The following is an 11,681-nucleotide window of genomic DNA, read 5'->3' as shown; positions in this document are numbered from 1 at the left end:
ACCGCCAGTGGTTGGGGACAGAGGGGAGGTGGGTTGGGCGCCACCGCCAGGTATTGGGGACAGTGGAGAGGTGGTTTTGGCACAGCATCCAGGAGTGGGGGCAGCGTGAAGGCGGGTTGGGTTCCCCCACCAGGGGTCAGGACTACGGGGAGGCGGGTTGGGCGGCGCCGCCAGTATTTGGGGACAGTGGGAAGCAGGGTAGGGCGGCATCGCCAGTATTTGGGGAAAGATAGGAGGCAAGTTAGGCACTGCCGTTAGGGGTGGGGAGGGCGGGGAGGCGTGTTGGGTGCCTCCTCCAGTGTTTGGGGAAAGCAGGGAGGGGGGTTGGGCTCCGCTGCCAGGGGTTTGGGATGGCAGGGAGGCAGGCTGGGCGCTGCCACCTTGGGTTGGGGATGGTTGGGAGGTGGGTTTGGCAGCACCGCAAGTGGTTGGGGACCGCAGAGAAGCAGGTTAAGTGCCGCCGCCAGGCATTGAGGACGGCGGGGAGGTGGTTTTGGCAAAGCAGCCAGGGGTGGGGAGGTGGGTTGGGTTCCCCCGCCAGGTGTCAGGACTGCAGGGAGGCAGGTTGGGCAGCACTTCCAGTGTTTGGGGACAGAGGGAAGGGAGGTTGGGTGCTGTCACCAGGGGTGGGGACAGCGGGGAGACAGGTTATGCACCGCCGTTAAGGGTGTGGAGGGTGGGGAGGCGTGTTGGGTGCCCCCGCCAGTGTTTGGGGACAGTGGGGAGGGGGGTTTGGCGCTGCCACCTGGTTTTGGAGACAACGAGGAGGCGGGTTGGGCGCTGCTGCCATGGGTAGTGGATGGCGGAAAGGCGGGTTGGGCACCGCCACCCTGGTTTTTGGGGACCGCGGGGAGGCGGGTTGGGCGCGCTGTCATGGGTTGGGGACGGCAGGGAGGCAGGTTGGGTGTTGCCACCAGGGATGGGGATGGCAGGGAGGTGGGTTGGGGACCGCCACCAGGGGTGGGTATGGTTGGGAGGCGGGTTGGGTGCCCCCGCCAGGGCTGGGTATGGCAGGGAGGCAGGTTAGGCACTGCTGCCAGGGGTGGGGATGGCCAGGAGGCGGGTTGGGCGCTGCTGCCAGGGTTGGGGGGACGGCGGGGAGGCAGTTCTGGACGCTGCCGCCAGGGTAGAGGATGGCGGGAAGGCAGGTTGGACACCGCCACCAGGGTTGGGGACGGCGGCGAGGCATGTTGGGCGCCGCCACCTGGGGTTGGGGACAGCTGGAAGGCGGGTTGTTGCCGCCGCCGCCGTGGTTGGGGACAGCGGGGAGGCAGTTTTGCAATCCATGCCAGACATTGGGGATGGCGGGCAGGTGGGTTGGGCTCTTCAGCCAGGGTTTGGGGACGGTGGGCACTTGGGTTGGGCCCTACCAACAGGAGTGGGGAGGCAGGTTGGGCGCCGACGCCAGGGATTGGGGACGGCGGGGAGGCAGGTTGGGCTTTGCTGCCAGGGGTGGGGATGGCAGGGAGGAGGGTTCGGCGCTGCCGAGAGGGTTTGTGGATGGCAGGGATGCGGGTTTGCACCGCTGCCAGGCGTTGGGGATGGCGGGCAGGTGGGTTTGGCTCTTCAGCCAGGGTTTGGGGACTGGGGTTGGCCCCTGCCAACAGGAGTGGGGAGGCAGGTTGGGTGCCGACACCAGGGATTGGGGACGGCAGGGAGACGGGTTGGGCGCCGCCGCCAGGCGTTGGGGACAGAAGCGAGGAGGGTTAGGCGCCGCTGCCAGGGGTTGGGGACAGTGGAGAGTCGGATTGGGCACCACCACCAGGTATTGGGGACAGCGGGGAGGCAGGTTGGGCTTTGCCACCAGGGGTGGGGAAGGCAGGGAGGAGGGTTGGGCTCCACCACCAGGGTTTGGGGACAGTGGGGAGGCAGGTTGGGCGCTGCCACCAGGGTTTGTGGATGGCGGGAAGGTGGATTGGCACCACCGCCAGGGGTGGGGATGGCCGGGAGGCGTGTTGGGCGCTGTCGCCAGAGGTGGGACATTTGGGGGGAGGGCAGGTTTGGTGTATCCGCCAGTATTTGGGGACGGCAGGGGTTGGGGACAGTGGGGAGGTATTTGGGGATGGTGGGGAGGTGGGTTTGGGCTCCACACCTGGGTTTAGGGACAGCGGGGAGGAAGGTTGGGCACCGCCGCCAGGCAATGGGGACGTGGGGAGGCGGGTTGGGCGCTGCTGCCATGGGTAGTGGATGGCGGAAAGGCGGGTTGGGCACCGCCACCTGGTTTTGGGGACAGCGGGGAGGCGGGTTGGGCGCCGCTGTCATGGGTTGGGGACGGCAGGGAGGCAGGTTGGGTGTTGCCACCAGGGATGGGGATGGCAGGGAGGTGGGTTGGGGACCGCCACCAGGGGTGGGTATGGTTGGGAGGCGGGTTGGGTGCCCCCGCCAGGGCTGGGTATGGCAGGGAGGCAGGTTAGGCACTGCTGCCAGGGGTGGGGATGGCCAGGAGGCGGGTTGGGCGCTGCTGCCAGGGTTGGGGACGGCGGGGAGGCAGTCTGGACGCTGCCGCCAGGGTAGAGGATGGCGGGAAGGCAGGTTGGACACCGCCACCAGGGTTGGGGACGGCGGCGAGGCATGTTGGGCGCCGCCACCTGGGGTTGGGGACAGCTGGAAGGCGGGTTGGGCGCCGCCGCCAGTGGTTGGGGACAGCGGGGAGGCAGGTTTGCAATCCTGCCAGACATTGGGGATGGCGGGCAGGTGGGTTGGGCTCTTCAGCCAGGGTTTGGGGACGGTGGGCACTTGGGTTGGGCCCTACCAACAGGAGTGGGGAGGCAGGTTGGGCGCCGACGCCAGGGATTGGGACGGCGGGGATGGAGGCAGGTTGGGCTTTGCTGCCAGGGGTGGGGATGGCAGGGAGGAGGGTTCGGCGCTGCCGAGAGGGTTTGTGGATGGCAGGGATGCGGGTTTGCACCGCTGCCAGGCGTTGGGGATGGCGGGCAGGTGGGTTTGGCTCTTCAGCCAGGGTTTGGGGACTGGGGTTGGCCCCTGCCAACAGGAGTGGGGAGGCAGGTTGGGTGCCGACACCAGGGATTGGGGACGGCAGGGAGACGGTTGGGCGCCGCCGCCAGGCGTTGGGGACAGAAGCGAGGAGGGTTAGGCGCCGCTGCCAGGGGTTGGGGACAGTGGAGAGTCGGATTGGGCACCACCACCAGGTATTGGGGACAAGCGGGGAGGCAAGGTTGGGCTTTGCCACCAGGGGGTGGGGAAGGCAGGGAGGAGGGTTGGGCTCCACCACAGGGTTTGGGGACAGTGGGGAGGCAGGTTGGGCGCTGCCACCAGGGTTTTGTGGATGGCGGGAAGGTGGATTGGCACCACCGCCAGGGGTGGGGATGGCCGGGAGGCGTGTTGGGCGCTGTCGCCAGAGGTGGGGACATTGGGGAGGCAGGTTGGGTGTATCCGCCAGTATTTGGGGACGGCAGGGGTTGGGGAAAGTGGGGAGGTATATTGGGGATGGTGGGGAGGTGGGTTGGGCTCCACCACCTGGGTTTAGGGACAGCGGGGAGGAAGGTTGGGCGCCGCCGCCAGGCAATGGGGACGGTGGGGAGGTGGGTTGGGCGTCGCCACCAGGCGGGATGGGGAACGGCGGGAAGCAGGTTGGGGACGGCGGGGAGGTTGGTTTGGCAATGCCACCAGGGTTTGGGGATGGCGGGGTGGCAGGCTGGGCACCGCCGACAGGGCTGGGGACAGCGGGGAGGCAGGTTGGGCACCACTGTCAGGGTTTGGGGACAGCAGGAAGGCAGTTTGGGAGGTGCCACCAGGGCTGGGGATGGCCGGGATGTGGGTTGGGCACAGCCACAAGGGATGGGGACGGCGGCGAGGCGGGTTGGGTGCCAATGCCAGGGGTTGGGGACAGCGGGAAGGCAGTTGGGGCCACCGCCAGGGGTTTGGGACGGCAGGGAGGTTGGTTCGGCGCCAGGGGTGGGTTTGCCGCCAGGGGTGGGGATGTCGGGGAGGCAGGCTAGGTGCCCCCCCACCCCCAGAGGCGTGTTGGGCGCCATCGCCAAGGTTGGGGATGGGCGGGGGACGGGTTAGACGCCGCCAACAAGCGTAGGGGACAGAGAGTAGGCGTCAGGGGTGGGGATGGCGGGGAGGCATGTTGGGCGCCGCTGCCAGGGTTTGGGAAGGCGGTTTTGGCACAGTGGCCAGGGGTGGGGATTGCAGAGAGGCGGGTTGGGTTCCCCCGCCAGGGGTCGGGACTGCGGGGAGGCAGGTTGGGAGCCGATGCCAGGAGTGGGGACGGCTGCGAGGCGAGTTGGGTGACACCACCAGGGGTGTGGACAGTGGGAAGGCAGGTTGGGCGCCACTGCCAGGGGTTGGGGACAGCAGGGAGGCGGGTGGGGCCCCACCACCTGGGTTTGGGGATGGTGGAGAGGCAGGTTGGGCGCCCCTGCCAGGGCTGGGGATGGCGGCGAGGTGGGTTGAGCGCTGCCATCAGGGTTGGGGACAGCAAAGAGGTTGGTTGGTCTCCCCCGCCAGGGTTGGGGATGGTGGGGAGGCAGGTTGGGAGCCACTGCCAGGGGTGGGGATGGAGAGGAGGTTGGTTTTCTTGTTTCAAAAAGGTATTTTTAGAGTAGAGCCAGTTCTCTGAGCCTGCCTTGTTACAGTATATGTGTAAATACATACATATATATTGTCACAGGGCAGGCCTGGGTGTATGATCTTACTTGGGGAAAATCAGTCAGCAAAAACAAATTGAACAATGCCTTTAGACAAAACACCATGGGCTTCCCCACCTGGGTTTCGGGACTGCAGGGAGGCGGGTTGGGCACAGCCGACAGGGATGGGGACGGCGGGGAGGCAGGTTTGGCGCCGTCGCCAGGGGTGGGAGAGGTGGGTTGGGTGCCCCCTGCCAGGGCTTGGGATGGCAGGGATGCGGGTTAGGCACTGCCGCCAGGGGTGGAGACAGCCGGGAGACAGGTTGGGCACCACCGCTATGGGTGGGAAGAGGGTGGGCAGGTTTGGCGCTGTTACCTGGGGTTGGGGACAGCGGGGAGGTGGGTTGGGCAGCACCACCAGTGGTTGGGGACCGCAGGGAGGCGGGTTTGGGCGCCGCCGCCAGGCACTGGGTACGGCGGGGAGGCAGTTTTGGCACAGCAGCCATGGATGGGGATGGCAGGGAGGTGGGTTGGGTTTCCTCTCCAGGGGTCAGGACTGCGAGGACACAGGTTGGACGCCGCCACCAGTGTTTGGGGACTGGGGGAGGCAGGTTAAGCACCGCCGTTTTGGGTAGGGAGGGCAGGGAGTTGTATTGGATGCCACTGCCAGTGTTTGGGGACGGCGACGAGGGGGGTTGGGCACTGCTGCCAGGGGTTTGGGACAGTGGGGAGGTGCGTCGGGCGCCGCTGCCAGGGGTTGGGGATGGCGGGGAGGCGGGTTGGGTGGGTGCCTTTGCCAGTGTTTGGGGACAAACAGAAAGGGGGTTGGGCACTGCTGCCAGTGGTTTGGGACGGTGAGGCGGCGGGTTTGGAGCCGCCACCTGGATTTGGGGATGGCGGGGAGGCAGGTTGGGCGGCGCTGCCAAGGGTTGGGGATGGCGGGGAGGCGGGTCAGATGCTGCCACTTGGATTTGGGAACGGCAGGGAGGCGGGTTGGGCGCCACCCCCAGACCTTACAGACCTTACAGACCTTACAGACCTTACATCTTGTTCGGGTTGCCCCCTCAGTGTGAGGCACCTCTAATGTCTACCAGAGAGTTGCTAGTACATCTTCCGGTATATTTTGCATCTTCCAATCTTGGATGGTCTGGGATGCAGTTTAGATATCTGTCGAGCTTATTCTTAAACACATCTACACTCACTCCTCTTATATTCCTCAGATGAGCTGGCAACACATTGAATAGATGCTGCATTATCGATTCTGGTGCGTAGTGGATTAATGTCCTGTGTGCTTTCCTTATTTTCCCTGGTATAGTTTTGGGCACTATTAGTCTACCTCTGCTTGCTCTTTCTGATATTTTTAGCTCCATGATGTTTTCAGCTATTCCTTCTATCTGTTTCCATGCCTGAATTATCATGTAGCGTTCTCTTGTCCTTTCTAGACTATATAATTTTAAGGATTGTAGTCTTTCCCAGTAGTCAAAGTCCTTAACTTCTATTCTAGCTGTAAAGGACCTTTGTACACTCTCTATTTGTGCAATATCCTTTTGATAGTGTGGGTACCATATCATTTTCAAGTGGACTACGAACATATGTTTTATAAAGCATAATCATGTGTTCAGCTTTTCTTGTTTTGAAGTGCCGTAACAACATTCCCATTTTTGCTTTACATTTTGCCAATAGAATTGCTATTTGATCGTTGCATAACATGTTCCTATTCATCATCACACCAAGGTCTTTAACTGCTTCCTTATTTGTGATTGTCTCATTATTAGGTCCCCTATATGCATATAGCTTTCCTTCTCTGTCTCCATATTTTATTGATTCAAATTTATCAGAGTTAAATACCATCCTATTTACCTCTGCCCAATCATATACTTTGTTAAGGTCTCTTTGTAGCGCGTTCCTATCTTCATCACAAGTAGTTTCTCTACTTATTCTTGTGTCATCGGCAAAACTACTCACTACCGAGTCCTTAATATTACTGTCTATGTCTGCAATCATAATAACAAACAGTAATGCAGCTAACACCGTACCTTGTGGCACATTGGAAATTACCTTAGCTTCATCCGATTTCTCATCGTTTGCAATAAACTATCTGTTTTTCTGTTGTGTAAAAATTCTTTTAACATCTTCCTACTTTATCCACTATATTATGTTTTCTAATTTTCTTCACTAATATATTATGGTCTACCTTGTCAAAAGCTTTTGCAAAGTCTAGATAAACCACATCTGTTTCATTTCTGCTTTTCATATTTTTGTATATGTTTTCACAGTGGACTAACAGTTGGGTTTGTGTACTTTTTCCGGGTACAAAACCATGTTGTCCTATATTAAACAGATTATTTTTTATTAAATGTTTCATAATATTTTTCTTCATTACCCTTTCATACACTTTCATACTATGTGATGTTAGACTCACAGGCCTATAATTACTTGCCTCTAGTCTTGATCCACTTTTGAAAGTAGGGGTAATATATGCTAATTTGTGCTCATCATTAATCGTGCCTGTATCTACACTTTGTCTTAATAATATTGCAAGTGGCTTTGCGATAGAATGAACTACTTTCTTTAACAAAATAGCAGGAACTCCATCAGGCCCTGCTGCAGCTCCATTTTTAATTTCATTAATAGCCTGCACAATATCAGCTTCATTAATATCTACGTCAGCTAAATATTCACTATTTTCGTCCCTTACTTCTATATCATTATCTTCATTATCTATTCTAGGGGTGAATTCTCTCTTATATCGTTTTCTGCCAATATGTTCAAATTTCCTTTTTTTCATTCGGTTAATCTCCTTCAATTCTTAGAAGGGCCTATTTCTATTCTTCTTTTATTCATCTTTTTTCACGTATGAGTATAATAGTTTGGGGTTTTGCTTGATATTTATTAGGGTTTCTTCTTCCAAGTCCCATTTTTCATTTTCTTTTGATTGTATAATCTTTTGTTCTGCATTTTCTATCTTACTTTTTAGTTCTATAGCTTTCCATGCCTTTTTTTCTTTTGCAAGACCTTTTTTTCACTTTCTGATTTTCTGGAACAAGATCTTTCTGTCTCTTGGTATGCATGACTGATGTTTACTTTTCTTCTTCGTTATATATTTATCCACTATTTTCTCTAATATTTTATATAATATCTCCGTATTTACCCTTATGTCATCACTTACGAAAATGTTATCCCAATCTTTGTTTAATTCTTCATTTATTTCTGACCATTTTATATTTTTACTGTAGAAGTTGTATTTTCCATATCCTTCCTACTTTTTCATTTCTTGCTTACCTCTGTTTTCACTTGCTTTGGAATGGACTGTTAATTCTATGACATTATGGTCTGAAATACTCACATTATAAACTATTACTTCTTTAACATAATTCATCTCGTTCACAAATACTAGGTCTAAAGTATTTTCCTTTCTGTTGGCAGGTGATTTATTTGTTAAAATGTTGTATTCTAGTAGCATATCTAATAGCTTTTCGAATTGCCTCTTATCTTCTCCACTACTATTACTCTCTTTTTTATATGTATAAGTACAACCACAATCTCCTATTCGTTCTTTCCAGTCTACGAAAGGAAAGTTGAAGTCTCCAGATAGGAGAATAGTCCAGTCCTTGTGATTTCTACATATATCATCCAATTTTTCTATTATTAAGTCAAACTCTTTAGTATTAGGAGGTCTATATATTACTATGTTCATTAATTTTTCAGATTCAAATTCTACCGCTATTAATTCACACTCTGAGTTACTATATTTCTCATATATTTTTCCTTGGTTTTTGTCTTTCCCATATATTGCGGTTCCCCCTTGATTCTTATTTTTTCTATCTGATCTATAAGTTTGGAACCCTTTTATTTGATCATCATCCCCAGTCTCTTGGGAATACCAGGTTTCACTTATATTTATTATATCTATTTTCTTTTCAATTTGGGTTAGTTCTTCTAAGTACTCTATTTTTCTTTTCGAGTTACTTGTAACTAAACCCTGCGCATTCATCACTATGATGGTTTGCATGTTTTCTCCTTCATTTAATATGGGTAATAATAAGGATTTTCCTATGTCTCTTTCCTGTTCTGGTATGTTGTTCTTTTTTTTCATTTCCAGAAATTCTGACATTAAAAAATCCAACTTTTCCATAATATTTTATCTTTCTTCATCATAATTATTCATTTTGTGTCTGAATCTGCAATTTTCTCCATATCTGCAATATCCTCTTGCATAATAAATACAGCTATTATCTCTTGAGTTGTATCTTGGAGCTGAGGCTTTGAAATTTTTTGCTGACATCACTGCATATCGCGTTGATGGCTTGGTTTTTTCTTTTACACGATATTCTTTATTCCTCTCTTTATTTGTTTCTTTCTTATTTTGGATTTTATTGCTTGATTGATTATTTATTTGATTATGATTCATGGCTACAGGGTGCAAATATTTACATTTTTTGTCGAACTTACATCCTTTTCCTTCTTTTAGGTTTTTGCATATTTTTGGATGCAGATCTTTGCAATCATCCTCATAGCCATCTAGGTATGCACATTTACCATATATTTCATAGTTGTGACATACCTTAGGATGTTTGTAGTAACATCTTTCTCCAAATCTGCAATTCCCTCTTTTCAAAAGGTTGCAGACTTTGTCTTTTTTGTCTATTTTTTCCTCTTTCCCGACATTGTGTAGATCTGGGATTTTCTTTTGTGTTGTCATATCGTAATTTATTTCTTCATAAGTATGCTGCTTTATTGCCTCATATGTAGTATCAATAAGTATCTCTGCATCCATACTTTTATCTTGTTCTTTGTTTTCCTTATTTTTTTCTGTCATTTCAGTTTTGTTTACTTCTCTTCCATTTTCCTCTTCTTCTTCTTCCTCTTCCTCTTCTTCTTCATCCTCAACTATTTGTACATTCAATCTTGATTTAATAACATTGTCTATCCATGATAGACATGTTGAGCAAAATATTCTGGTATCTTTTCTCATATCTTGCATGACCTCAGCACATTGTGGATGGGTCAGAATGTTGCATGCAGAACATTTTCTGATCAGGTTTTTCTGGATTAACTATGCTATACCACACCTTACACAGTTTGCATGCTTTTGGCATTCTTTTTCCTAATGCATCAATTAGGATATTCATAATGTTCACCTTATTCATTTTCTTTGTCGGAATATGTTGGTTTATGTATATTTTCTTTATGAGTCTCTTGACCACTTGGATTTTATTTGGAACTTCTTCAATTATTTTCAAGATGTTTTCCGTTGATTTGTTCCAGTTTGAAGGATTATATCCTTCTAATATATCTATGAATGCTTTTGTATCTTTTTGGTTAGGACTGTTGCTGATCTCATAGATGAGAAATGCCAGTTCCCTTCCTGCTACCTCATCGTATTGCGAATCTGCCAAGCAAGCTAAATTTCGCCATTTTTTTCCACAGTTGGAACTTACTGCCATCTTGTTCTGATTTACAGTATTTCACTTGATAAACTAACTTAGTAGACGTTTTATCCTACTATTTTCACACTAATCTTATCACCGATAGTTCACGAACACTTCAAGATACTTCTCAAATTCTAGACGTAAGTTAAACTTGTGATATCTGTTGATTAATCAAACTGCACGCGGGAACGTCCCACCAAGCAAGATGGCTACTACAAGAGTTGGGTTGGGGACAGTGGGGTGGTGGGTTGGGCGCCACCGCCAGGGGTTGGGAACGGCGAGGAGGCTGTTTGGGAGCCGCCGCTTGGGTTTGGGGATGGCGGGGAGTGGGTTGGGCACCGCCGCCATGGGTGGGGACGGTGGGAAGGCGAATTGGGTGTTGCTGCCAGGGGTGGGGACGGTGGAGAGGCGGGTTCGGGGCCACTGCCACAGGCGGGTATGGCAGGGAGGTGGGTTGTGTGCCCCCGCCAGTGCTGGGGATGGCAGGGAGGCGGGTTAGGCACTGCTGTGAGAGGTGGGGATAGCCGGGAGGAGGGTTGGGCACCGCAGCCGGGGGTAGGGACAGTGGGGAGGCAGGCTGGACGCCACTGCCAGGGATGAGGATGGCTGGGAGGCGTGTTGGCCGCCACCACCTGGGGTTGGGGATGGCTGGAAGGCGGGTTAGGCACCGCCACCAGTTGTTGGAGGCAGTAGGGAGGCAGGTTTTGCACCGCCGCCATGCATTGGGGATGGCGGGGAGACAGCTTGGGCGCTGCTGGCAGGGGTAGGAGATGATGGAGAGGTGGGTTGGCATCGCCGCGAGGGGTTGGGGATGCCGGGAGGTGGGTTGGCAACTCTACCAGAGGTTGAGGAAATCTGGGAGGCGGGTTGGGCGCCACCGCCAGGGTTTGGGGACTGTGGGGAGAGGAAGTTGGGCACTGCTGCTAGGGGTGGGGATGGCTGGGAGGCTGGCTGGGTGCCCCTGCCAGGTGTGGGGAACAGCCGGGAGGCGGGCTGGGTGCCACCGCCAGGGTTTGGGGACAGCAAAGAGGTTGGGTTGTCTCCCCCGCCAGGGTTGGGGATTGTGGGGGAGGGTGGGTTTGGGAGGCCACTGCCAGGGGTAGGGACGGCAGGGAGGCAGGGTGGGTTCCCCTGCAGGGGTGGGGACGAAGAGGAGGCTGATTTGTTGTTTCGAAAATGTACTTTTAGAGTAGAACCAGTTCTCTGGGCCTGCATTGTTACAGTGTATATTATATATGATATATATATTATATATTCTAATATATATATTATTATATCATAATATATATATATTCTATATAATATATATATATCTATATAATTATAATATATATATGAATAATATATATATATATATATAATATTATATAATATATTATATATATATATATATATGGTATATATATATATATTATATATCATATATATTTTATAATATCTATATATATATATATATCTATATATAAATATATAATAAGATATATATATATATATATTTAGAGATTATATATATATAGATATAGAATATGTATATATATAAATATTATATATTAAAAGATATATATATATTATAATATCTTATATATTATATATATATATATAATATTATAATATTATATATATTATATATATATATTGTCACAGGACAGGCCTGTGT

General features: G+C 51.5%; 2 protein-coding genes across 2 annotated transcripts; both read right to left on the bottom strand.

Annotated features, from left to right (window-relative positions):
• Positions 1 to 254: 254 nt before the first annotated feature.
• Positions 255 to 3,995, bottom strand: LOC135218096 (uncharacterized). Its single transcript, XM_064254243.1, has 5 exons — positions 3,835 to 3,995; positions 2,753 to 3,674; positions 1,606 to 2,667; positions 635 to 1,481; positions 255 to 550 (listed from the first exon to the last, which is right to left on the bottom strand). Exons 1-5 carry the CDS (start codon positions 3,993 to 3,995, stop codon positions 255 to 257), a joined length of 3,288 nt encoding a protein of 1,095 aa, XP_064110313.1.
• A 30-nt stretch (positions 3,996 to 4,025) lies between these two features.
• Positions 4,026 to 11,239, bottom strand: LOC135218095 (uncharacterized). Its single transcript, XM_064254241.1, has 4 exons — positions 10,746 to 11,239; positions 10,202 to 10,656; positions 4,731 to 5,604; positions 4,026 to 4,542 (listed from the first exon to the last, which is right to left on the bottom strand). Exons 1-4 carry the CDS (start codon positions 11,237 to 11,239, stop codon positions 4,026 to 4,028), a joined length of 2,340 nt encoding a protein of 779 aa, XP_064110311.1.
• Between the last annotated feature and the right edge of the window lie 442 nt (positions 11,240 to 11,681).

Source organism: Macrobrachium nipponense, chromosome 9, assembly GCF_015104395.2.
Source record: "Macrobrachium nipponense isolate FS-2020 chromosome 9, ASM1510439v2, whole genome shotgun sequence".
Taxonomy (NCBI): Eukaryota; Metazoa; Arthropoda; class Malacostraca; order Decapoda; family Palaemonidae; genus Macrobrachium; species Macrobrachium nipponense.
This window is presented reverse-complemented; position numbering and strand designations above follow the sequence as displayed.

Coding starts and splice junctions, on each gene's coding strand:
- LOC135218096 (XM_064254243.1), bottom strand. CDS start 3,995: ATGGCGCCCAACACGCCTCTGGGGGTGGGGGGGCACCTAGCCTGCCTC. Junction 3,675..3,834: donor CCCGCTGTCCCCAACCCCTG/GCATTGGCACCC, acceptor CGCTGTCCCCAG/CCCTGTCGGCGGTGCCCAGC. Junction 2,668..2,752: donor CTGCCTCCCCACTCCTGTTG/GTAGGGCCCAAC, acceptor AATGTCTGGCAG/GATTGCAAACCTGCCTCCCC.
- LOC135218095 (XM_064254241.1), bottom strand. CDS start 11,239: ATGCAGGCCCAGAGAACTGGTTCTACTCTAAAAGTACATTTTCGAAAC. Junction 5,605..10,201: donor GTGGGACGTTCCCGCGTGCA/GTTTGATTAATC, acceptor AAGGTCTGTAAG/GTCTGGGGGTGGCGCCCAAC. Junction 4,543..4,730: donor CCTGCAGTCCCGAAACCCAG/GTGGGGAAGCCC, acceptor TTTTGAAACAAG/AAAACCAACCTCCTCTCCAT.